General features: G+C 49.8%; 9 protein-coding genes across 9 annotated transcripts; 8 read left to right on the plus strand and 1 right to left on the minus strand.

Annotated features, from left to right (window-relative positions):
- The first annotated feature begins 119 nt into the window (after nt 1–119).
- Nucleotides 120–3694, plus strand: HD556DRAFT_1406709 (uncharacterized protein). The gene is made up of 7 exons (XM_041304022.1): nt 120–724; nt 780–1065; nt 1112–1503; nt 1557–2712; nt 2797–3365; nt 3419–3466; nt 3519–3694. The coding sequence occupies exons 1-7, from the start codon at nt 569–571 to the stop codon at nt 3567–3569; spliced, it is 2658 nt and encodes an 885-aa protein (XP_041155268.1). The 5' UTR covers nt 120–568; the 3' UTR covers nt 3570–3694.
- Nucleotides 3695–3925: 231 nt separating this feature from the next.
- On the plus strand, nt 3926–6839 carry HD556DRAFT_1500535 (Metallo-dependent phosphatase-like protein; the record flags this gene model as incomplete). The annotated part of the gene is made up of 12 exons (XM_041308947.1): nt 3926–4060; nt 4129–4342; nt 4391–4416; nt 4477–4575; nt 4625–4736; nt 4790–4935; nt 4992–5161; nt 5210–5287; nt 5344–5564; nt 5616–5820; nt 5876–6013; nt 6074–6839. The coding sequence occupies 12 exons, from the start codon at nt 3926–3928 to the stop codon at nt 6345–6347; spliced, it is 1818 nt and encodes a 605-aa protein (XP_041155269.1). The 3' UTR covers nt 6348–6839.
- Nucleotides 6559–7153, minus strand: HD556DRAFT_1448304 (BTB/POZ protein; the record flags this gene model as incomplete). Its single annotated transcript, XM_041307409.1, has 5 exons — nt 6559–6607; nt 6663–6791; nt 6841–6886; nt 6946–7069; nt 7130–7153. 5 exons carry the CDS (start codon nt 7151–7153, stop codon nt 6559–6561), a joined length of 372 nt encoding a protein of 123 aa, XP_041155270.1.
- A 112-nt stretch (nt 7154–7265) lies between these two features.
- Nucleotides 7266–8449, plus strand: HD556DRAFT_929179 (ubiquitin-conjugating enzyme/RWD-like protein). Its single transcript, XM_041312058.1, has 6 exons — nt 7266–7345; nt 7408–7419; nt 7508–7622; nt 7679–7774; nt 7832–7867; nt 7924–8449. The coding sequence occupies exons 1-6, from the start codon at nt 7331–7333 to the stop codon at nt 8097–8099; spliced, it is 450 nt and encodes a 149-aa protein (XP_041155271.1). The 5' UTR covers nt 7266–7330; the 3' UTR covers nt 8100–8449.
- HD556DRAFT_1500553 (uncharacterized protein) lies at nt 8378–10536 on the plus strand (the record flags this gene model as incomplete). Its single annotated transcript, XM_041308948.1, has 3 exons — nt 8378–9019; nt 9086–10133; nt 10210–10536. Exons 1-3 carry the CDS (start codon nt 8799–8801, stop codon nt 10534–10536), a joined length of 1596 nt encoding a protein of 531 aa, XP_041155272.1. The 5' UTR covers nt 8378–8798.
- A 1150-nt stretch (nt 10537–11686) lies between these two features.
- On the plus strand, nt 11687–12846 carry HD556DRAFT_1312402 (uncharacterized protein; the record flags this gene model as incomplete). Its single annotated transcript, XM_041300651.1, has 5 exons — nt 11687–11799; nt 11856–11986; nt 12038–12245; nt 12562–12674; nt 12791–12846. The coding sequence occupies 5 exons, from the start codon at nt 11687–11689 to the stop codon at nt 12844–12846; spliced, it is 621 nt and encodes a 206-aa protein (XP_041155273.1).
- Nucleotides 12847–13114: 268 nt separating this feature from the next.
- Nucleotides 13115–16624, plus strand: HD556DRAFT_929949 (uncharacterized protein). Its single transcript, XM_041312059.1, has 7 exons — nt 13115–14106; nt 14169–14346; nt 14404–14774; nt 14836–15000; nt 15050–15328; nt 15381–16404; nt 16464–16624. The coding sequence occupies exons 1-6, from the start codon at nt 13257–13259 to the stop codon at nt 16328–16330; spliced, it is 2793 nt and encodes a 930-aa protein (XP_041155274.1). The 5' UTR covers nt 13115–13256; the 3' UTR covers nt 16331–16404; nt 16464–16624.
- Nucleotides 16625–17263: 639 nt separating this feature from the next.
- On the plus strand, nt 17264–17668 carry HD556DRAFT_1193159 (uncharacterized protein; the record flags this gene model as incomplete). The annotated part of the gene is made up of 3 exons (XM_041296225.1): nt 17264–17434; nt 17486–17554; nt 17612–17668. Coding segments are annotated over 3 exons (297 nt in total), but the record flags the coding sequence as incomplete, so codon positions are not given.
- Nucleotides 17669–19799: 2131 nt separating this feature from the next.
- HD556DRAFT_1195909 (uncharacterized protein) lies at nt 19800–20405 on the plus strand (the record flags this gene model as incomplete). Its single annotated transcript, XM_041296275.1, has 1 exon — nt 19800–20405. A coding segment is annotated over one exon (606 nt), but the record flags the coding sequence as incomplete, so codon positions are not given.
- Nucleotides 20406–25203: the final 4798 nt, after the last annotated feature.

The raw sequence follows: 25203 nt of genomic DNA on the forward strand, positions 1-25203 counted from the left end.
CGGTCTGGACAAAGCAAAAGTCTGGATTGTCAGACATGTCATCACCTACGTAACTCTAGAACACAAACAATTTTGCCGAATCTGCCAAATTTGCCAAATTGTTGCCGCTCTGCCTTGAACTCGCCGCATCAACCAAGGTTGGACCCATGAGCTACTTCAGCATGAAGACTTATATAAATTATACTTGACAGAATTCTGATCTATGTACATGAAACTGCTAGAAATACAGCAAATTGTCTACAGCAAGTCTATATGAATAACGCAACATTGGAATAAATCGATGATAAGTAGCCGGGATCCGAGTGGGAGCAAGTCAGGTGCTACACACAGCGACCAACCAACAACCAGTGACTGAGTGACTGACTTGTAGCGCTGTCAAGTGACAAAATCACTCACAAGGTTTTAATCTTGGACGTACGTCGGACGTCCATTACAATCCTATATCTATACTCTTCGGACTTTGAATAAGCAGTAGCCCTAGGCCTACAGGACTTATTGGTCAACTAACTTGCTTTGCTGCATACACCCTTTTTTCAGTTTTGCTGCTCAGCACATTGACTACCAAAACATGTTGGCTGCCTCTCGTGTTTCAGCCCTCACTCCACAGGTCGCCAGATTTCAGGCTGTTCGGGTCGCTGGTCAACGCCAAGCTGCCCTTACCGCAGTCAGACGTCGTGCAAATGTGTCTGTCAGGTCTATCCAGTCGGTAGCCCAGACTGATAGGGTACGTTGAAAGTTTGAATGCCCAATCTCGTTTCTTCATTGTACTATATACACAGGATACGATAACCAGACTTTTATACTCCATTGGAACCAAGCGAGAAGTCGAGCGACACCTCCGCATATTCTCCTCTTCCTCCCACCCTTCTCAACCTGCCAAATTTGCTGTCATCAAAGTCGGAGGAGCTGTGTTGGATCAAATAGATGAACTAGCCCTCAGCTTGAGCTTCCTGTATCGTGTTGGCCTCTACCCCGTGGTACTCCACGGTGCAGGACCACAACTGAACGGTATCATCGAGTCTGAAGGCGTCATTCCGGATTATATTGATGGAATTCGTGTCACTGGTACGTTAGAGCCACTAGTTCTATTCTTAGGCTAATATCTTTTTAGATGCGAAAACCCTGCAGATCGCCCGCCGAGTCTTTCTCGAACAAAACCTCAAGCTTGTTGGTGCACTCGAGAAGCTAGGCACTCGTGCACGCCCTATCACCTCCGGTGTATTCACTGCCGATTATCTCGACAAAGAAAAGTACAACCTTGTAGGAAATATCACTCGCGTTGATAAGCGTCCTATCGAGGCCTCCATCAGGGCTGGCGCATTGCCCATTCTGACCAGCTTAGCCGAGACACCTGACGGCCAGATTCTCAATGTTAATGCTGACATTGCCGCCGGAGAACTTGCCAAGGAGCTTGAGCCCATGAAGATAGTGTTCCTGAATGAGAAAGGTGGCATGTTCCACGGCGTCACAGGTGAAAAGTTGGACGTCATTAATCTGGACGAGGTACATTTTATCTGGCATTACATTATCGCCAGCACACTAATTGCTATCTGTAGGAGTACGAACAGCTCATGAAGGAGCCGTGGGTCAAGTACGGTACTAAGCTCAAGCTGCGTGAATTCAAGGAGCTCCTTGACCACCTACCCCGTTCCTCGTCTGTTGCTGTTATTTCTGCCGATCATTTGCAGAGGGAGTTGTTCACCGACAGCGGTGCTGGTACCCTAATCCGCCGCGGTTACCGGCTCTTCAAACACAACAGCATCGAGAGTGTCGGCGCTGATCGTTTCCGCCAAGTCATTCACGATCGTGATCCAGAGGTGCAATCTGGCGTCTCAAGCGTCACCAGCGTCCTCAGCAGCCTCCAAAAGACGCCGTACACCATTTACGGCGATGAGCCCCTCGACGCGGTCGCCATTGTCACCCACCCTGAAGGTGAAGTGCCAATCATGACGAAGCTTCTCGCCTCTCGCAGCGGAGTTCTCAACAATGTCATTGATAACGTTTTTAACGCTATCAAGAAAGATCATCGCAAGCTCTTTTGGACTGCGAAGGTCGATGATGACAACCGCTCCTGGCACTTTGAGCGTGCTGATGGAAGCTTCACGCGTGCTGGCAAGAGCCTGTTCTGGTATGGCGTGCAGGATATTGCTGAGGTGCAGAGGATTGTCAAGGATTTCGAGGCCAAAGGCAGGCTCGAAAGGGCATACTTGCCCGTAGGACCGTCTGCTCCCCCTCAACAACCGTTCCCCGGTGCCACCAGATCTTATTCTACCCTTGCCCGTCGTCAAGTACCTTCCGGCTCTCGGGGGTACGCAACTGCTGTCACTCCGCAGCCCACATCTACTGAGCCCAAGCGCCTCGCCTTGATCGGAGCGCGCGGGTACACAGGACAGGCCCTCGCAACCCTTCTTTCCGGCCATCCCTACATCGATCTCACGCATGTCTCATCTCGACAGTTGGCAGGATACCCTCTGCAGGGATACACAAAGTCCTCAATCACTCACAGCAACTTGTCTGTTGAGGACGTTGAGCGAATGGAAAAGGACGGAGAGGTTGATGCGTGGGTCATGGCGCTCCCCAATGGCGTCTGCAAGCCATTTGTTGATGCAATTGACCGTGGCGCAAAGGTGCGCAGTTCCGGTGAATCAAGTGTCATTGTCGACCTGAGTGCGGACTACCGTTTTGAATCCGGGTGGAAGTATGGGTTGCCTGGTGAGGCGTCTATGTAAATACCTTGTTGAACTCTCAAATTTACCTGTATTCCTTGTTTCCATTTTCTTTCCGCGATTCTCTCAGAGCTCTATGGGCGTGATGGCATCCAAAAGTCGAAGAGAATATCTAATCCTGGATGCTATGCCACCTCCACGCAACTGCTTATCGCGCCATTGCTGAAGTACGTAAAGCATGCATCCGGGCCTACGGTGTTTGGCATCTCAGGGTACAGCGGTGCTGGGACTGTTACAGGCACGAGCGACGCAGATGGCAGGCCGACGACGGTGCCCAAGGTCACACCAGAGAGCCTTGCTGGCGGTTTCCGTCCGTACTCGCTCACAGACCACATCCACGAGCGCGAAGCAGGCCGTCATCTATCCAGTCTGCTCGCAGATCCCACCAACCCCATAAAAGTTGCCTTCATACCTTCTGTTGCACCTTGGTTCAGCGGTATCATTTCGACATTGTCCGTACCACTTAGTGAGAAAGTGACTGCACGGGATGTCAAGGCCCTGTATGAAGAGAAGTATAGTGGAGAGAAGTTGATACACGTCAAAGCGGGTGTTCCAGGATTGTCAGACATCGAAAATAAGCACGGCTGGACTGTGGGAGGTTTCCAAGTCCACAGCGAGGGCGATCGAGCTGTTGTCGTGGTATGTTTGTCCTGTATGCTCGGACAATGTCACATGTGGCTAACTGAATTTAGGGTGGCTTGGACAATCTTCTCAAGGGCGCCGCGACGCAGTGCTTGCAGGTGCGTTCCGCCAAGATAACTGCGGGGTGTCAGCAATCTGATTTATTGACAGAATTTGAACCTTACTCTGGGTTACGACGAGTATGACGGGATACCCGTTTGATTGAATGTATCGGCGGGGCTTGTGCTTTCGGTGACATTGTTCGGGCTTGTAGATCTAGTAAAAACTATGTAATATCAGTGGTTGAAATTCTTATGCCAGGGCCCAGAGTTCAGGTGTTCTATTTCTGCCGGAGTGCGGACTTATTAACCGATATCTTATCAGCTGCATCATTCGCCCAGACGACCAGCGCAGCGCAGAGCGCGCGACATTATCATGATTGAATATTGAGGGTTTGACTCTAGCAGCTGAAACGTTGACAGTTGGGCGTCTCTCCATAATTAGATCCGTTTTGTTTATGCTGTACTAACTCCACCTCTCACTACCGCAATCTTGGCGCATACATTCCTCCACAACCTATGGCCGGCAGTAATCAAGAGTACTTCCAGTCTGCCTTATATCAGATCCCTGAGCGGGATCCAGTCATTCCTGGAGGAACTCCCCAGTGGAGCAACGCGCCCGGAGTGAGTTTCAAAGATCGCGCAGTACCAAGCGTGAGTCAGTGTCCGAGGTCGAACCACGAACAGAATACAGAAAATTTGATCTTTTCATTCTATCACAGGTTCCACAACCTGTGGGATTCCATCCTACAGATGAGCAGCTTTTCATGCACAATGCGGCATACGGCGAACTGCTTCCCAATCCAGATTTTCTGAAGCACCATTTCTTCCACGAGGGTCGTCTGACTGAGGCCCAGGCTTTGTATATCATCCACCAGGCGACCTCGCTATTGACCCGAGAACCTAACCTTGTGAACGTAGAGAGTCCTGTGACAAGTGAGTCCGCCCTGGGCACGAGTGGGCGTGTGAGCTGAATGATTCAAGTATGCGGGGATATCCATGGGCAATATGTGCGTTATCCACGTTTCTCTTCTGCTCGCCTGCACTAACTAGTTTTGGGGTGGCGACAGTATGATTTGATGAAATTACTGGAGATCGGTGGAAATTTTTCTGATAATGCCTATCTGTTCCTCGGGGATTATGTTGATCGTGGAAATTTTGGAATCGAAGTGAGTATTTAGATCCTTTGCAGAAGTCTGCGTTCTGATCTTGGACTAGTGTTTGATTTATCTATATGCGCTCAAGCTCCAATACCCAAAGCACATCACGCTACTACGAGGCAATCACGAATGCCGACATTTAACCGAATACTTCACTTTCAAACGAGAGTGTGAGCTCTTGTGCGGCGACCTGCGTCATACGATGCTTACGATGTGATCCTAGGTCTCCACAAATATTCACCAGCAGTGTACGAGGCCTGTATAGCTTCATTCTGCGCTCTTCCAGTCTCAGCACTCGTAGATAACCGCTTTTTCTGCGTCCACGGAGGTCTTTCGCCAGAGTTGGTGACTTTGGAGGATGTGCGCAGGGTGTGTTTGATTCTGCGATCGACTCGAGTGCGTTCCGGACTCACCTTAGGACGTAGCTCGACCGGTTCCAGGAGCCTGGATCGAGTGGCTTATTGTGCGACCTTTTATGGTCCGATCCTGTGGTTAACTTTGGATATGAACACGAACATTCACAGCAGGGTCCGCCCCTGCCTCCTGGCACCACGTTCGAGCATAACGGGGTGCGAGGGTGTTCATACTTCTTCACGTAAGTATTGCCATGTGTGATCTTTTTCCTAGTCTGAATTAACTGAAGATACGAGGCGGCGTGCAAATTCCTGGAGCGCAATAACTTGCTGGGGATTGTGCGTGGGCACGAAGCTCAGGATGCAGGGTGAGTTGTTTGATTAGGGTATGCTGTATTGTTCTCTACTAAAATAATAATTCCAGATACCTGATGTATAGAAAGACACCGACGAAGAAGTTTCCCTCTGTCATCACAGTGTTTTCTGCGCCAAACTACCTGGATGTGTATCACAACCGCGGAGCAGTGATCAAGTATGCGAACAAGAACATCACTATCCGTCAGTACAACTCGAGTTCTCATCCATACTGGCTTCCCAATTTCATGGATGGATTTACGTGGAGCTTGCCTTTCGTTGGTGCTAAGAGTAAGTTGGACAAATTCACAAATCAGGGTTTGTTTACGCTAGAGTTTACAGTCACGGAGATGTTGCTCGCGATCCTGGCAACGTGCAGCCCAGAAGAGCTAGAAGACACCGAAGTCTCCATCGAAGGGGGAGATGAAGCCAGCAGGGCCGTTACGGACCTTGCCTTGCCGCCTTCCGAAGTTGCAGCACGTAGGCAGGCGATTAAGAACAAGATTCTTGCGGTTGGAAAGATGCAACGGGTCTTCCAACTTCTTCGGTCCGTGATTTCTGCAATTTGATTTAGTGCGGAATACTCACTCGGCTGGCTGCAGCGAAGAGGCCGAGAACGCGTCAGAATTGGCTGCGGTTGCAGGAGAGGAGTCCATCGCTGGTCTGGACCATGTCGGGTCAGATTTACTCACAGCGCAAGGGACACAGATGAGGCACTATATTCGCAGCTTCGCCGACGCGTAAGTACAATTGTCAATTCTCGTGTCGCGGACATTTTCTCATCTGCTATATTCGCATAGTCGCCGCTCAGATCTACTGAATGAGCGTCTGCCGATATTCCAACCAACGGATTCGGTGACTGACTTCCCTGTGATACCAGCACCGAGTATGCGGCGCCGCGGCAGCGGCGACATTGACGGGGTGAGTATGGAGGAATTGATCCGCCGGGCACTAGAGGAACCCGATGAAGACGGTCTTCAGGGTGGAACGGTTGAACGGATTGCTGAGCGTGTCGCGATTGGGAGGAAAGTGACAGGGAAACCAATGCCTTTGAAGAGATTCGAGACTGCGTGACGATCTATGGATGACATGATGATCTAGACTGCAATGCCCGAGGATACCTCTGATTCCTGTTTCAGCGCCCACACTGGTACATTACTTAACGAATGAAATGCAGCACAGATAGGTCGACCACAAATCAAGATTAATTAGTAGCCTACTCCAGACTATATGAGATGAATGTCTGAAAGAGTTTATACTGAATGATGCTGGGCGTTAGTGAACCTTATACACAAGAATCAAGCACACCTTCTAAATAATCAGCCGCAAGGAGCCTAATCGATGCAAGTTGATTCAGATCATAATGGAACAGGTAATGATATGACACACAATTCCAACGCCACCTCGGGCGGTATGCGCTCGGTGAATTCATTCACATCAACACCCTCCTTGGATCCAGGCCCCTCGTAGTAAGCCTTAAAGGACATATACTCACAGACCTTCTCAACCACCGCAGCGCTATTTAGGCTGTTAGAGGACGCAGGTTCCTAAACGGGTCGCCACCCACCGTTCACTGATCGGACATGTGTTGGCAATTGCCTCCCTGAAACTACCTGTAGTGTGTAATAGTTCGGAAACCATAGCAAAGCTTCCAAAAGGAATGGGAGCTCACTATCCTCGCTAAGCATGTTTTTGAGGGTGCCACTGATCGCAGCGACACTTCGCTTCACGAGAAAGGAGTAGCCGTCTGAACTGGTGATTTTTACCCAGTCATCCCGCTTTTCAGCGCCTGCATCCTGGAATGCTGTGAATCAGCACACTTTCGTGGTAGTCGAAACGTTGACACATCGTTTTACATTCATCTGAACATCGTTGGACATTATGAGCTCACCGTTGTGTGTGGCGAAGGCCATGCCACAAGTTTCTTGAATTGGTAAGATGTAAGGCGTGAGAACAAAATACCATACATGGACTCCCAAGTGGGCCCGCTGTGCCAAGTGATCTCGTTTCCATCTCATTCATTGTCTACCACCGTGCACGACCCTTGAGCCCTAGATATGGCTCTTCCCAAGGCAAGTGTTCAATATCGTTTTCCGAAATAATATGTTCTGAATGTGATCTGGTACTTATCTAGCGGATCATCAAGGTATGTGCAATCATGTCTACAGCATCTTCCCAGTAGTCAGCCATCCCTGACCATGCTTCTTTTATCTATTCTTCATTTCTTCGCATAGGAAACTGAGCGTCTCGTCGCAGACCCCGCGCCTGGAATCACTGCTGCACCGCACGAGGACAACCTGCGTTACTTTGACGTAACGATTCAAGGGCCTGATGGCAGTCCCTTCCAACGTGAGCTGTCGAGATTATAGATGATACATTGTCGGAATGCTGAAGCGTTTGGTAAGAGGGTGTGTTTCACCTGGAATTATTCCTGCCAGAGGAATATCCCATGAGTCCCCCAAAGGTGCGATTTCTCACAAAGATATACCACCCAAACATCGGTGAGCTCTTAGATTACCACAGTGCCTGCGCAATCTAAATATGCTTCGCTACGGCAGATAAACTGGGTAGAATCTGTTTAGATATTTTGAAAGGTGCGTTCGGGTACCTCGTGCTAGTCCTTACCGATTTGAACGCCACTGCATTGTAGACAAGTGGTCCCCTGCATTGCAAATTCGGACAGTCTTGTTGTCGATACAAGCTTTGCTGAGTGCGCCCAATCCCGATGACCCACTGGCTACCGATGTCGCCAAGCACTACAAGGAGGATGAGAAGGACGCACAAAGAGTGAGCAGGGAATGGACGGAGAAGTATGCATCCAAGTGATAATAAGGTGGAATATCTGGAAATTATTGAGAGTCTGGAGGGAGGAGAGTTGTAAGCTGAGTATAGCAAAGCATGAACCCTGGCAGTTAATTTGTACATGAAGTGAGGACTTCAACCTTTGGCTTCTAATTCTGATTCGGCGTGGATGCGGGGTTTGTGCACTAGATCAAATTAGACGTGGCCTCTAGGAAAGGGGACTTGATGTGGTCATCCCATTCATTCATATTTTCGTAAGTCGCTCGTAAGGGCAGCACAATTTGTATTTGTCCAACGAATAGTTTGGGCCGAAATTGTTGGTCTAGATCGCGAAGTCTCGGCTAAGTCTAGAGCCTGTGAATTCGGCACGATTGATCTGACACCTTTGGGCGTTTCTCAGACTAACTTCGCCATATTTACAGGCTTGATAGCACAGGCTTCAAGATCAACCACCAGCATAACCAGAACACTCCTCAAAGGCGGGTTCCTAGCCAAACGTGCGCTTTAAGGTCGCGGTTTCCGTGATACTCGTCTGTACGTTACAGCACCATACAAGGCTTCAGAATGCACGGTGCTGACCACCTGTCTTCTTGCCTCACTGCACCCAGAAATTTTTACTACAAGTCACAAGGCTTCTAATCGCCTTGCGCACCCAACACGATTAGTCCAAATACCTTCCCCAATTTTTACACCGTGCATACGATATATCCCTCTCGTCCCGTCATGTCCATCTTGAACGCGGACATCACGCACATTCTCATCAACGATCTCTTGTCTAGCAATGGAGGTTCGCCATCTGCGCTGTTGACCCTTGCCAGCACATCTCGATTTTTCCGCGAATCGTGCCTCCCCTACCTCTTCTCTGAGGTGCGATGGCCTCATAAAACCAAGGCTGAAGAATCTGGCCTTCGTTTCTTCCCTGAGGGCCTCTGGCCATATATCAGGTAAGCCTGTCGTTATCGTTCCCCTCTCCCATAGCATCAAGATTCACTATGATTTTCGGCGCCAAGGCACTTTCGGCTGGAATGGTTTGACGAATGGACAGAACCCACTCGCCTCAAGTGGGGAACACTGGACAAAGATGGTAATTATGTCCCTCACGACCTGGTCAAATTCAATTTGGCGATTGCAAAAATGCCCAAACTGTCGAAGGTGACACTGAGTTGTCCCTTTGTCATACCCCGGTCCCTTTTTCAATCACTGGGTCTATCACGATCCCTCAGCGCTATCATATTCATCGACACGCCGCTTCAAATAGGCATAACATCCATCTCCCCCGTTACACTCAAGCAGATTTCCCTCACACCTGTTGGCCAGACGCTTCGCATCGGTGATGGACCGACAGATCCGAGATTTTCTGATATCACGTACTTCATACGTGACTGGAGGAGGAAGTATCGCTCGCAGGCTAGCTGGAGGCAAGTCCAAGAGATACAAGCCTCCATCGTATTTGTCAAGACGCACGCAGCACACATCACCCATCTCGAGCTGTCCGGTAGTCTATGCTCTTTTGGTGCTCTAGCCAGAATAGATTGGCCATTTCTGAAAACCTTTGCGCTCACCGGTAACGCACCGGTCACGGAACCGTATGAGCCGCCAGCGCACGTGCAGCTTTTCAACGTGCTTGCACGTATGGATGCGTTGCGGGATCTGCGCTTACTCTTCGCGCAAAGCAAAGCGCAGGAGTTCCATGTCCTTGGGCGCGATGATCCTCCAGATCCAGCGCACACAGCAAAGCTCGCCACTCTTACTGATTTCGCCATATCAAACGCTTGCAAGCTTGGTGGGATTCTCAACCACATGTCATCTCTCCAACGACTTGCCATTCTCGCTATCGTGGACCTTCCTCGCTGGCCCATTGCACTTGGCCAAGCAGAAGTTGACCATGTGCTCGCAGATGTCGCCGCGAGCACCTGCGAACTCAATCATTTGCGTATCATCATCGAGGACAAGCTAACGCCCAACGTGTGTTGGTCCATCACCTCCAACTGCCCTCACCTTCAGACGCTAGAGATCGAGCGGTGTGGTTACCACGATGGTAAATCGGTATCAAGTTGGGTACGTCTCTTCCCTCAGGCCTGATCAAAGATTGATGCTAAATATGGGCTGATTTTGGCATATGTGATCGCCGCAGCAAGAGTTTCTTGAAGCACTATCCCCTCTATCTGCTCTTCGAGACCTGCGCATCTGCATGCAATTCCCAGAATACGACGATGTCGACGAATTTGAGTCATGGCGCATAGTACGCAAAGACTGTGCCAAGTCCCTCGCGACGGGCCTCAAGCTGCTCGGCAAAGTCGGGTTTGAGTATAGGAAACGCGCAGGGACCCACCGTTATCAGGACGCGTGGCTAGACTTCGAGATCAGTCGGAGCAAAGGAGGGGCTATCGAGCTGTGCCAGCTGCCAGCTATGTGGTACCCGTTCCCCGAGGTGTGGGAGTCATCGCAGTTGCCGTTTTGATTGAAGATGTGTTTATGGCATAACGGGAGGGTACTGCTTTCTTGCAAGTATGCATGTGTTTTCTTTTCTCATGGGCAGTGTAATCTTACACGAAACGTCTCGATGGGGCTGAGCTCATCCTGGCTAGGTTGTTTTGCGGCATATATGGTTTCTCACATTGGCATCGGTATCCACACACATAGTGTACATAGATATATTTGTATACACGTCTCTAGACTTGCTACTGAGAGAGATAGTTGTTACTGCGTAGTGATGTATCTATCATCGACACTGCGTGCTAGAGATATTTGAATTCAGTGGCAGGGTCAGCCAAGGGTCAAGTTATAGTAATTGTAAGGTCCAGTTGTCAATCGGGTGGAATGGCAGCAATATTAATGTAACCGAGAGCCTAGCTCCCCCGGCGCCCCACGGGCATGTGCCAATTTCATTGACAATGCTCTCAAAGGTTCTGAGTACCTGGTGATGTAAAAACAGCGTCGCCTATAAAAGCTGACTCCACATCAAGTCAAGCAGCGTGATAAAAGCCTCTTATACATTTTACGAAGTATGTTGAAAAAACCATGTCATTTAAGTTACATCTAGATTAGGAAAGCATCAAAACGAGCTGTGGCGTAGCATTTTCGAATAAGGCAGTCAGCTGCAGTACTGCGCAAATATTCGGAACCTTGCTTGTGAGCAGTCCCGAGTCCGCGGTTTGAGTGTATTACGCCGACGTCCACGGCTGGTCGACTTTGGAATACTGATACTTGGCGGCGTCTTATGATAGAATGTTCTATGAACCTAGATGTCAGATAAAGGGAAAAACCCCCATTCGAGTGGATCTGCGTTTTGATTCTTGAGTTCCGGAGAGTCTGGGTGGTTACGATAGAAATGATATCAGATAACGTAGGGGACATGATAGGGCGGCTCAATTAATCTCCCACATTTACCAACCACACTGATACAACCAAGTACACGTTGTATAAGTGCTTCGGAGGGCGGCAGCTGCTATACCATACCAATGACACCGTGGAATGCTTATCCCGTACGTGCCACAATCTACAGTCATAGCGATGTCGTTGTGTATGATCGCTTGCTGGTTCAAAAGCCCGACAATGTCAGCCATTGAACGCGCCTAAGATCACACCCCAGATCTTTCGACTCGCCCTGCATGAAGCTTTTGATGATGTTCTTGTTACTTCATACCACCATCATCATCTTGGCTGCACCTGCAGGATCCAATCCGGCACACCGGGCATCTACTGCCGGGTCCTCTGTTATCATGTATGTCATTCCGCGTCCATCGCGTATTTGTAAATTAACAGGGATTTGCTTTCCAGGACGCAGGGAACTTACCCGGATTCCTCATCTATAGGAAGCAGTCGTAATTTTACAAGTCTTGCCTCGGATACGCCGGAGTCTGGAAGCACGGCTTCTGTACTTGCGACCGCTGCAGGATCGGTGGCCAGCAGTAAGTCTGCCCTACTTGAATCATTGCGCAAGCTTCATGTCCGATGTCCAGTGATGACCGCGCCGACCGTGACCAGGCCCTTGCTGATTGATCCTAGTACAGCAACTAATGACCCGGAATTACCCAATACTTGCATACTCAAAACGTTCAACATCGACGAAACCTCTCTGGAAGTATACATGGTCGGGGTAATCCTAGCGGCGTCTTTTGCAGGCATGACACTTATAATTGTCAGCCTGCTTACCTGTTCTGTGGGGAGGTAAGTTACCAGGATTGCGGACATAGAGGGTTATGCTGACGTGAGAATATCAAAAATTCACACAGTTCTTGCGCGCTGGGAACTCCTGTTTACAGGAGAATATTGTGTACTCATCGAGTTAAGGCGTAGCAGAGCTGCGCCTCTCTGCATGCGTGATACTGCCAAGTTGACACGTCCTGGTGAAATGCAACAGCAGTGTGAACGTCATACACTATACACTATGTTGGTAAATTAATTTTACATTTTGAGATTACTATCGTACACACCCTGATCATAATATGCAACGAGTGACTCCACTTTGCCATCATATCTGGAGCTGCTTGAAGTTAGCCGTAATGGAAGACAATAATATGTTGGACTTACGAAAAGTGCAACACGCACAGCGGGTGACTATGCACTTAGTCACTGGGTTGATGATGATATGTGGAGGTAAATTAATCACTGCAGGCGTTGCCAGCTGTGGCCTGTCGACATGTTGATACCGCACCGTGTTCTCTCCGAATCCTGTGCAGCAATACCACCAGGATGAAAGAAATCCCATATAGAACAAAAAAATGCCCGCACTGTTGCCCAGAACTGCTTGGAGCCCAAAGTATGGTGACGCTGATGGCCACCTGCAACATCGTACAATCTCACCATCCAATTTATGCGGCTGAGGTGCCCAAAATAAAGCATTCCGAATGGAATGATGGTACGGTAGGACGTGATAACGTTGCGCACATGTTGAACCAGAGCTATTCTAGTTCTAGCTCCTCGTTGCAATCATGGGAATTGCGTTGACAGAAACACGTATTATGCACTGGATCCTGCGATGAGCTCAGACCATTACTTGACGAAGAGCGATTCTGATGAAGAGACGATGATCGGAGAAAAGGGTTCAGTGTAATTGACTCAGCATGTATATGCCCGTTAAGGGTGGGACTTGTAGTAATTACCATCACTACGTGACTAGGTACTAGGACCCCCTTTTCCTTTGTTCTTTCTTCCCAGTAGACCTTGTGGTCTGCATCCATGTCTTCAGAGTATCCCTCTCACCTTCATGTCTCTTTTGCACCAAATGCAACGTCGTTCAAGCGGACGTTTGAACAATTTGGCTATGATTCGGGCTCTCCAATGACTAGCGCTCTTCAAGCCAGCGGGAGTGGCACAACAAACCATAGCGTCCCGACAGGCTCCAGTAGCAACAGCGGTGGAAATGAAAGAAACAAGAGGGCAAGGAGTACGAGCAGCTCCTCTGTCAGTAATCGTTCTGCGGACTCTTCCATGTCCTCCGAGTACAATTCCGCGCGATCGAGCGCCTCGCTGAGCGAGGGCTCTACTACCAACAACCATAACCTCTCTCTTGACCAGAACAGGAGATCATCAGCTTATCCATCTCCCGCCACTGTTTCCACTCCGGGTACTTTGGTCTCACCAACGCCTGTGCCACCGAGCACCGAGACTGAACCTCAGGATGAGGACATGTCAGATAGCTCTGTTTTTTCCTTGGACATCTCACGCCCTGTACCTCCGCCAGAAGTAGTATCTTCTACTGCACATGACGCTCTTAGAAGCTCCATAGAACGCTTCAACGAATTTGATAGCCACATTGCAGTCCTCCGGCGTTCACACTCACGTACTCCGTCTTGGCACCCTACCGCATCTCCCGTTCTGTCCCCACGCGAATCGTCAAATGATACCACCGAAGCATTTGACAGCTGGGACTGGACTCATTTTGGAGCTTCACCGGGCTCATCACACACATCTGGGGAGGATCGCCGTGGTCAATATTTCACCGATGCAACTATTTCCATTGGGTCTGGGGGTACACACGCTGCGGCTCCCAGACAGGTTGACTCGTTATCTTTCCAAACATCAGATGGTAGTTGTCTCTTTGATCTGTTACATACACGTTAGCACTGATTACATACTACTCGCTGACAGGCTTATCATCACGTCCCGGCTATACTACCTCATCAAGTAACACCTCCAATTCTACACGTTCTTCCAACACCCCTCATCCTTCACACCGCCCATCTCCATCAATCTCTTCATCAACGAGGACGAACGCATCTATCCGAGAATCTGACGAGTTTCCCAACGGATCACTTACCACCGTACCGTCAGTCCTGCAAACTGAAAGAAACAACACTGATACCTTAAATGGACCCGTCGGCAGGCAAGGTGTCCACCGTGGGTCAAGCTCTGGGCCATCAAATTTGTCATGGGCTGCTCTTGCCTCTTCCCGTCCTTCACCGCCCGTTGCGTCGTCGCCCGATGTAGTCGGCAGGCAAGGTGTTCATCGTGTACCAAGTTCTGGCTCATCCAATTTGACATGGGCTACTATTACTCCCTCCCGTTCTTCACCGCCAGTTGCGTCATTGCCAGGCGTAACTATGCGTCCAGGACTCCTTGACAATACATTCGAGCCACCAAATTCAGATCTGGATACTAGGCCGCAGGCCGCAAGACGTACTACCCATTCAGATGCCGGCTGGAGATCCATGAGCTCAGCGCGTACGTCAGCAGGCACTTCTGCGTCATCCTCTGGTCGGTTCTCTCTCCCATACTGGCGATGATCATATTGACTAAGAGTTATAATTTGTTCCAGTGCTTGGAGACTCCATCTCTCACTTCTACGCTGCTGACGAGGAACGACACCGGGATGCCTCGAATCCAATCCAGGACCATAACTCATCGCCTTCTCGCTCGATTGACAGATACCAAGAGGCTGCTGTGCGCGCTAGATCAGTTATTGAACGCTCGCGTAACTTAGGTATGGCTTTTATGTTTAATTTTTCCCTGTTGTTTACAAATATTGCTAGTTCGCCCTCTCTCCGAGGCTTTTTCTTCGTTTTCCAGAGAACAGGCAATTGAAGATTCTGACGAAGCAGAGTTGTCATTTAACCGCTACTTAGCGGGTCTCGGTGGAGAGGACTCCATTGATCACGAGAGACGGCGCAGGGCGATGGTTCACAACCGTTACGATATCACTGGCGAAAATGATGAAGATGACGACGACCCCTCCCATCCAGATAGTGTGCATGAGATCATTCAAGGTCTTCATAATGCCCGCGGGCTACTGGAGCGTGGCGTGGAAACTGGTAAGGTGCAGCGCATTATCCCAAACTATATTCACTAATGTTTCTCAATCAGCTCGTTCATTGTCTGGGTCGCCTTCCCGACATGAGCCGCCAAATCCTCCCCCGGCTCGCTACCGCTTTCATTCCCGCTTGTATACCTCCGCTACAACACTGTCAAGCAACTCATTGGTGTCAGAAAGTGCTGCAGAGCATCGTCGTACCAACGCCAGGGCGCATCTTCGCACCCAATTGTCTGATTCACGTCCCAACTCCGACGAGCCTGCTCGAGACAATTCCGACATTTCAACTGCCGCTGCTCGTTTGAGGCGTCTTATAGCCAGCCAGGCAGACCCCTCAAACACATCTTCCCACCCTTTGGCGTCTGGTCGAACAAGCGATCTTCCTTCAAGACCGTTCGCATTAAACAGTTCTGGGCCACCTTCTCAGTTTCGACGAGGAGGCTTGAACGAATGGGAGAGAGTCCGATTTCCAGAGATTTTATCCGAACACAGGCATCCCCAGACAAGAAGTGCGAATAACAGATCTCTGTCAAGGGACCGCAACCACATCTCTTCTGAAGACCAAGCTGACAGTATCTTTGACCCTGTTTTCGCCACGATCAACGCTATCCCGAGTTCAACAAACTCAGTGGAGGGAAACGCGCAGCCACCGTATGTTTATCGTCCGCCCACGCCACCTCTTCACACTTTGCGTACTGCTCGCTCGCGTTCTCCACCACACATGTTTTCGGAACGACCACAGGTGCCCAGCGGTGACACACCTGCGAGATCTCATCCTTTCAGCAGCGTTAACTTGGATATGTTCCCGCCTGGAATATACCGCGATTCATTGCGGCGGTCGATACAAGCGAACCAAGGACGCAGTGATTTCCGTGCGTCAGAACCAGAGCCTGTACCTCCTGCTCATCAACTTTCCACTGCGTTTTCTTTCGGAAACTCGGATGAAGATAACGATAGCGATGACATGGATTCTTACTTGGGTATATCGGTGTGTCCCCCTTAAAACAAATCACGTGATGTATTTAGTACTGACATATTTGTGCAGCCAAGGCGTGGAAGGGAACGCGCAGCCTCGAGGTCAGTGTTTATGTATAACTCCCATCGAACCATTTGCTGAATGTTCCTTAATACTATAGTGCACGGTTTACATCGAGGCATATGATGCCAGAGCCTGCTGCTTCAGCAACATCCTTGGCTTTTGGCGTCGACTCTCACAACACATCCACGCAGGTCAATAGCGCCTTCACTGCTGCACGGGGCCGCGTCCCTCCATTGAGAGGACAGTCGAGCGACGAACATCTTGCGAGGCATCGATTGAATGAAGTAGAGAGAGGTGTTCAAAGTCTGCCTATTGATCCATTCTGGTCTAGCAGTAGGCGTGACGCCCCCGCACACAACCCTGCCCCCCACTCTTCATGGGAGTCATTGATGCAACCCCAGGATCGCGACTATGAAAGGATGAGAACCATGCGCGAAATGATGGAGCGATATGGCCCCAACAACGAACGATCTGACTTAGCCTCCAGGCGCAATGTTTCTCAGCCACACCAGGGGCCCTCCGGAAGACCTGGGAATGCTAATCGCCTCGCATTACTTCCATGGCGGTCTCCACTGCTTCAAGGTTCATCTACTCCGACGAGCTCCGGATCATCATTCACCTCCGGTAGTTCCGCTACTATCACCCGAAACACTACAGACCGGCCTCGAGAACGGCAAGAAGCGGCCCCACCCGAAGAACGGACACCCATTCGCACCTTGAGGCAGCGGGCTGGCCTTACACGCGGAACGTCACGAGCAGAGGGTACTCGTATTAGATCGATGTTTCGGACGGTGGCAAGGAGAAATATGGGTGATTATATGGTGCGTATGCTGTGTGCGCTGTGTTGTGCTGTGCTTACTGGAATGTTCCTCATGCTTCTCTTTTCGGATAAAGCCGGATGAGTTATTTGACTCGTCGTATGAGGGATTGTTGTCGCTAGGCGAAACGCTTGGGGAAGTCAGGTCGAGAGCTACGCCTGCCGACGTCATTGCCTCGCTTCCAACGGGAACCTATCAAGCATGGGCTAAGGAAGACAGCGAGACACGGTGTCCAATATGTTTGGATGATGTACGTATCTGTCAAATTCATCCAGTGACGTATCTTACCTTTCTTCTGCAGTATGGGCGCGACGATCCTGTCACAAAGCTCGTTGAATGTACCCATTGGTTGCATAAAGCTTGTTTGGAGGTATACTTGGTTTCTTTTGTCTTTTTTCTTTCGCTTGCTGACGAGTTACCCTTCCAGCAATGGCTCAAGACAGCGAATACTTGCCCTGTATGTCGCAAAAAGGTCAAGAATTCTCCAAAATGCCCATATAAGGCAAGCATAATGACAAGTGCGGGGGCTGGTGGGTCAGGGTCAAGAGAACCTGAAGTGGGAGCAAGTGGCAATCACGGCCGGACATCGAGCTCAGACTCTTCCTCTGGGGTTGTTGCCATGCGTCTGAGTGAATTAATCAATCGCGCTCGCCGAGGGTCTAATGCCCAATCAGGGAATGGTACCCAACCACAATCATTGTCACGTGCCCAAACGATTGTTGGTACTCCTACAGAACCGGTGGCGGCGACAAGGTTTAATGGTGGTGGAACTCATTTCCATCACCATCATCACCACTATCTCCACATCCACCCGCCACGTCCAGAGCAATCACAGGGTTCACAGTTCCTAGATCCTTATCATCAACCTCCCAGCTCAACTGCCAGTGCAGCCCAGAGCAGTACGGGACCCCGCACTTTCCCATCCATCCAGAACGTCAGCGGACCTCGTCCTAATGTGTCAAGTCGCCCAGCACTTTCACGCCCGACTTCCTGGTTTGGGTTGACAAATCGAGCCACTCGTCGAGTGCCTGAGACAACGCAGGATAGCGGCCCACATTTCCCATCTTCTCCAATGGAAGTCGATTATGAAATCGGAAGAACAGGTTTCATAGGTGCAACTTCTGGCTTCCATGAACCTGTGCCAGCTCCACGGAGCACCTTCGGAGCGCCTCCATCATCGAGCGTCATGTCTAGCGCAGTTTTTCCTCAAACCGCAGGCTCATTGTCGTCGTCATCGTCATCATCGTCGTCATCATCTACATCTACCACATCTAACATACTAGACTCATACTCCATGGCGACAGGTGAATTGCAATCTTTCCATGGCACAACACGGACCAACGTGGCCTCGTTGGGAAGCCAACCTCACGGAACCGCGCATCCCAACAATGCAGCTGCACAGCACTTTGGATCTTTCAACATGGATGGCGGACTAGATCCAAGAAGCAATTCGACTCGCAGTGGCTATGCGAGGCCGGGAGGACCTGGGACATCTGGTCCTCCTCCATGGTGGCGGTGAGCCGTGTTGTATATGCCTCTTATCTTCAATAGTCTCCTACATATAATATCTATTTTTGGTCAGGCTATAGCATCGCATCACAACTTATATGGTTTGCACTGTACACATGGAATCATGGATGCATGTACATTCTCGCTTCTGCGCTACACGTACCTGTAAATCAACCAAATCAAATCCAAGTATATCTAGTCTTAGGTGTTAGTGAATTAGAGGCGTAGCTCATTGTAAAATATGCTCTGATATCATGTTTCTGATTCCTTGTATCGAGCTCGTGCTCAAATTCACTGCGTGGGACCGGCGAGTACGTAGTGGGCCATGAGAAGATGCGAGAATGTGGTCAAGTTGCATCGGGTAGAACTAGTAATGACAAGTCCAGACTGTCCAGTGCCTCGCACATTATGTAACTCATCAACACTATCACACGGTCACATACCAATAGAATCAGTAGAATAGGCACCAGACAGGTGTCAGGTTTGCGCACATCCTTAAATTTTCATGCTTCCGACTGCTTGCATTCATGCTTGATAGCACTGATGCCGTATGGCACAGTTTGTATACTATACTATCATTGAACCTCACTTTGGTCTTTCGCAGTCCAGGTATAGTGACTATTGATCATCTACATGGTAGATGGCATTCACAAATACCTGCAACGGTAGTCCTTTAAATGCAGTGCTTGGTACTAGTATCTGGGGCAAAGGCTTGCCAAAGTCAGCGACTGTGTTGCACTGTAGTAGTACTTGTGTGGTGCCAGTGCAGGATTGGAGAGTGGAAGTTCAAAATAGAAATCAATCATGAATGGAGCACTGGCCCAAGTAAAGCGCTCCTCCATGACCATTGACAGAATTGGTGACAAGTTAAAGACGCCAAAGACACCAGAAGGGATGACTTCAGCTACATCTAGTGCACACTGCACAAGCATGTGGGAGGATGGTTATCTAAGCCGGCCGAGGAACGAGGCCGGCAAAGATTTTAGTCTACACGGAAGTTAGTGAGGTGGCGCAGCTCTTCTTGCTCCTGCCCACCTCGCAGCCTTGCCTTATTCTGAGTTTTGGCTACTTGTTTATACGTTTTTGCATCTATTTCGTCAGTTATAATGCTCACGCAGAACCCTAACGAAGCCATAAGGCCAGACTTCACGACTCAAGAGCACAAAGATGCGCGTCAGAAGCTCTTTGACGAAGGTTTCAATGCTGACCAAGCAGCTCGCTCTCTCTCAGCCCTGTGGACCCTGACCAACAACGCTGATAAAGAACATTGGGCCCTCAAACAACGGCGCCGGCACGAGGCTGAACGGAGAGAAGAGGAAGAAGAAGAAGAACACAGGCAACTAATCAAAGACGAACAAGAGGCCGCTCGCTTAGAGGATAGAAAGAAGAACAAAAACAAATATGTGCCTCTAGTGCGAGGGAAGGTACCTTCTGACCCAACAATCATCCCCGCACAGTATGCTCTAAGGAAAATGAAAGCGGGAGATTATTGTGAGTTGCACTACTTCACCAACAAGGGTCTAGAAGACGCAAAAGTTTCAAACCTCTTAGCAGAACCAGATGCCTTAGTGATGCTACCAGCCGCAGATGGGCTACACTCATGGGTTCCTGCGGCGGCAGTCAAGGATCCAAAGTCTGCCCCCATCGTCAAAGACGAAAATCTTTCATGGGAAGACTTCAACGAGGCGGCACCGCGCATGATCGCTTCAATGAAACTACATGACTGGCCTGACGATCGAGTTGACATGCATATTCGATTCTGGTGCGCACTACAATCGCATCGTTGGTGTCATGCCCCAGATACGCTCAAACAAAGAGCATTGCTACTCTACCAATCGCAACAACGTCGTCGCTGGCACATGACTATCGGTATGGCTCAGAGCTGGAGTCTAGAAGAGCTCAATCAGGATCTCATCTTCGAAGCTCGGGAAGAACTTTTCAACGAGAAAAGAGATAAAGATACAGCGTTAGCAATCCGTCAGTACCTTTTCATTTACTTTCACTCAAAGGTCAAATACTCAATCAACTTCTCGGCTTCTTCGTCCCTTTCATAACAACTTTGCGAACATTTCATATAATTTAAAACTCTCACCCACTGTCGGCCAATCGCGCGCCGACATGGTAACCACCGACCTTTGTGTTGCAACGCGCTCACTCTGGCACCACCCACCGGGATTTCATCACGAAAATCCATGACCATCATGTGTCATCCCTCACTGGGAACCTCTCGCATCAACTACGTGATCGCCACGTACATACCTCGTATCACACGATCAGTAACTTGCTATCTGTAATGTTGGAACTCCTCCTACAGAGCAAGCAGCAGCTACTTTCACAGCCAACAACCAGCACCTCTCATGAATGCTATCACAGCAGGTCGCGACGTCACAGAAGCGCCCGCACCCCCCTGCGGAAGAAGCCGCATATAGCAACAAGAAGGTACAACATCCTCGTCCTCCTGCTGCTGCAGGTACATTACCTTGCTGCACAGTGTGCTTGGGAAGAAACTTGCATTGCACCGTGGAATGCGCCACCTCTCATACGTGGGACAACCAATTCAAGACATTTGCCGAGCGCATCCGCAAGGGTCTTTGGACCAAAGACGGAAAACAAATCTGTACAGCTTGGCAACGCGAGGAAGGTTGCACCACCCCCAAACATGACGCATGTCACGTATGTTCGGGATGCGGAGCAGCCACTCACGGCACTCAAAGATGCCCTAGAGCTCAGAAAGCTGAGACCATTGACACCATACAAGGTTGATGTGTGGAAACGAGAACTTCGAAGAGCCGGTTTACTTGACCGCTTCGCTAAGATACCAGAAGGTCTTCTTTTAGGTTTCAAAATAGATTTTCCTTCTATCAGAACTGTACAAGCGCCTCCAAACAGAGATTCTATTTCTGAATACTCGATTGAGTTTGATACCATCATTCAGAAAGAATTGTGCAAAGGCAGGTACATAGGGCCTTTCCCAGCATCGGTCTTGGAAAGTCTTATAGGGCCTTATCAATCGTCACCGCTATCAATCATCCCAAAACCGGGCAAACCAGGAAAATTCAGGATCATCCAGAATTTTTCGTATCCGCATTCACCCAACGCTTCTTTCCCAAATCCGTCAGTGAATTCCGCCATCGAGACCAACAATTTCCTGACCACATGGGGAAAATTCTCCATCATTTACCAAATCATCGTGAACCTTCCTCCTGGCTCTGAAGCAGCGACAAGAGATGTCGCAGAAGCTTACCGAACAGTACCACTCCATCCATCGCAATGGCCTGCTGGCGTCGTATGAATCTCAGACTCTCTTTTCTGCGTAGACACTTGCATAGCGTTCGGGGCAGCTCCATCTGCAGGGGCTTATGGCCACGTAGCAGATGCGGGAGCCGAGATTTTCCGATACAACGGAATCGGCCCTTTAGACAAATGGGTCGACGATTATATCTTCTTCAGGATCAAGCTCGAATTCTTAGACCAATACAACAATTTCTGAAAGAATTGGAACCAATCCTTCGCACAAGAAGGTATGCGCCAAACAGGAAGCCGTCTTTGGTTTGGTGGCATGTGCACAGACACAGGAAAACTCGAGGAACTGAGCGAAGACTGCTCGAAACTGCTGCAAGATTTTTCAAAACGATCTGCTAGATCTGACCACGACAAACATTTTAATTGCAACCTGCAAGACATAGATGCCTTGTCAGAGGAGCTGTCATATCCCGTGTTCCGGACCCGGACCTATCACACACATCATTTCCAGAAGTCCGGATCCGGCCGACATCTATCTATGTCCGGATCCGACCCGCGTCTAACTTCCGTGCCTTATCCCTTTGTACGTTCCTACTCCAGTTAGACCATATCATTTTCCGTACCTCATTTCATTTCCGCCTTTATTTTCATCTGTTCTAATCTCCGGGTTCATTTACTATTTTCCGATAGACTAGCGTTTGACTTTTCTATACGCTCCATCCACAGCTTCATATAGCTTCAGACTGCGCATCTCTGTTCTCCGATAAGTCCTCAGTAGTATATAAACCCTGTAGAATCTATGTACATCCTTAGTTTGAATATCATCTTAGACTCTGCTCATTCCCTCCTCCGTCCGACTTGAGTTTCTCTCTCGTCGACCTCCGCTCGTCTTAGGATCGACTCCTATAGACTTGTCACCTCTGCCTCTACCTCTGGTAGTCCTCCGCTGTTTCCTTTCTAGTTCGGACTTCGTCCGGATTAGTCTTATCTCTCGTTCCCGAACGTCCGCCAGAATTCCCGCGCATCGGACATCGCCCGACGCCCTCCGGACATCGTCCGGTAACCTTTGGACATCGTTCGACAGCCTTCGGAAGTTAGGGGCACGTACTCGGGTAAGGGGCGCAGCGCACGAGCTGAAGCCAAGCCCTTCGGATCCGACCCTTGAGCCCGTTCTTAACAGGAGCTAGGTATCATCTGGGAACCGTTGAAAGACCAGCCTTTTCAAACGACTACGGTACACTTAGGTTTTGTATGGAACATTGAGAACAGATCAGTATCATTAAATTCGGCAAAAATCGACAAATATCTTGCGGCAATACACAAATGGCGCAAGCGGCGAACGCACACGCTCCAAGACGTTCAGGAACTTTACGGAAAGTTATTACATACATGTGAAGTGGTACCTCGAGGCAGAGCGTATTTAACGAGCCTTGAAGCAATGCTCTCACACTGCAGCGGGAAGCTGTTTCTCCCACATCGAGCAGGAGACAGAGTAGCAGATGACCTCGACTGGTGGTCCCATTTAATCCAATCCGAAGGTGCAACGTGTCCCATCCTCCCCACAACGAAGCTAGAGAACCCACTAGCGTTCTTGGACGCGAGTTCAGGCATAGGAATAGGTCTAGTAGTTGGCGAGCACTGGAGAGCGTGGAGATTGATACCCGGTTGGAAGACGCACAATGGCAAATGTGACATTGGATGGGCAGAAGCTGTGGCTTTCGAACTACTCGTATACACTGTCGCCGCTATCCCTAACATTAGCAACCGCGTCCTCATCCAGGGAGACAACACGGGCGTTGTTGAAGGATGGTGGAGACGGAGGCACAGGAATCACGAAGTTAATGGAGTTTTCAGGAGAATCAGCGAATTTACTCACTCCCTATCCCGCTGTAGAGACTCGCGCCTCTCAATGCCGGATATGCGGCCTTCTTACCCATTTAATTCCCTACCTGTATCAGCTCACATCCTAAGGACCAGTCATTCGCGCTCTCGCGCGCGCGCCCTACGTACGCGCCTCACTCGCACATCGCACACGCACACGCGCCCTTCGCGCGCGCGCTCCATAGGCCTTCGCACTCCTACCGTCCGTCCCTCTGTCCTTTGTCCTTGCTGATTTACTGGTGCGTTATTTTTATCTCTCTCTTTGAATTAACGAACCTTCGGTCCGACCTCCGCGCTTACATACAGAGAGTCTATTTAAACTTAGAATATATTTAGAAGTTGATATGGTTACTCGGTTCGGGAGCGCGCTCGGAAGCGCGCCGCATAGCGTAATCTCCCTTCTTAAATAAAGGGAGGATTCCTTTGGTTCTGGTACTTACTTTCCCCTTATCTTGATATACTGCAAAGTGTATAGTTCTCCCTCCAATACTAGAAATCTGATTATACTCCTCCACTGTTTGACACCTGTGCCCCTGCTACTCTCTTAAGGACTCCTCTCCTTCATCGTTCAAGCGCGCGCCCACTTACGCGCGTACCCTCCGCATCTCTCGCTCACACGCGCATCTCGCGCGCCTTCGCATCGCCTACGCGCGCCTTCGCGCGCGTTACTTTCCCGCGTCTACCAGCGCCCGTCTAGTTGACAGAGTTTCCCTCCACCTTATTCGCGAGGAACTTCTCTCAGTAGCTGTCCTTTGGGTCGAGTTGTATTCTCGTATCCAGGTCTTGCTGTAGAGCCCCCTTTCTTTAGTGTTTTCACCCACAGTCAAGATTCCTCACCTTCAACTGGAGCCCACCGCGAGGGACACTTCTGAGACAACCGGTCGGGTACTCAGACCCAACAGTCGTCGCAGAGCTAGAGAAGAAGCCATCGCCGCATTCGACAGAGCAATTGAATCAATTCTACCAGGACCCTTATTCCTTCAACCCGCGCGCGGTCGCTTGTGCAACATCTCAGAACCGCCACGACCAGATCTAGCGCTCTTAGCGCGCGCGCCTAGACAGCCGATATCGCCAGTCACGCCATCGCCGGAAGATTCTGTCAAAGAAGAGTCGTCCGACGACTTTGAAGCAATAGATAACCCAAGAAGCCAACTTCCCGGAGCGTTCCTCCATACGCCCAACCAACCTCCTTTTATTTCTTCTGACCTATCAGTGCTAAGCGCGCTGACCGAACTGACCGATTCTAGCAAAACCCCGCTTAACGCATTAGCATCCCCCGTGCGCGAGAACGCGCCTCCTACAGTGGGAATTCCGAAAATCAAGCAAGAAGTGTTCGAAACCCCGCGCGCGCCGCCTTCAATTCCAGGCGGTATCGTTATAGCAAAC

The sequence above is a fragment of the Suillus plorans genome, assembly GCF_016647745.1.
Source record: "Suillus plorans strain S12 chromosome Unknown HD556scaffold_73, whole genome shotgun sequence".
NCBI classification, from domain to species: domain Eukaryota; kingdom Fungi; phylum Basidiomycota; class Agaricomycetes; order Boletales; family Suillaceae; genus Suillus; species Suillus plorans.

Bases quoted from the DNA above. Each gene is read 5' to 3' on its own strand.
- HD556DRAFT_1406709 (XM_041304022.1), top strand. From the start codon at position 569: ATGTTGGCTGCCTCTCGTGTTTCAGCCCTCACTCCACAGGTCGCCAGA. The intron at 3,366-3,418 runs GTATGTTTGTCC...AACTGAATTTAG, and splicing joins GCGATCGAGCTGTTGTCGTG to GGTGGCTTGGACAATCTTCT. The intron at 3,467-3,518 runs GTGCGTTCCGCC...ATTTATTGACAG, and splicing joins CCGCGACGCAGTGCTTGCAG to AATTTGAACCTTACTCTGGG.
- HD556DRAFT_929179 (XM_041312058.1), top strand. The intron at 7,623-7,678 runs GTGAGCTGTCGA...GCGTTTGGTAAG, and splicing joins TGATGGCAGTCCCTTCCAAC to AGGGTGTGTTTCACCTGGAA. The intron at 7,868-7,923 runs GTGCGTTCGGGT...ACTGCATTGTAG, and splicing joins CTGTTTAGATATTTTGAAAG to ACAAGTGGTCCCCTGCATTG.
- HD556DRAFT_929949 (XM_041312059.1), top strand. From the start codon at position 13,257: ATGTCTTCAGAGTATCCCTCTCACCTTCATGTCTCTTTTGCACCAAAT. The intron at 14,775-14,835 runs GTCGGTTCTCTC...AATTTGTTCCAG, and splicing joins CACTTCTGCGTCATCCTCTG to TGCTTGGAGACTCCATCTCT. The intron at 15,329-15,380 runs GTAAGGTGCAGC...TTTCTCAATCAG, and splicing joins GGAGCGTGGCGTGGAAACTG to CTCGTTCATTGTCTGGGTCG.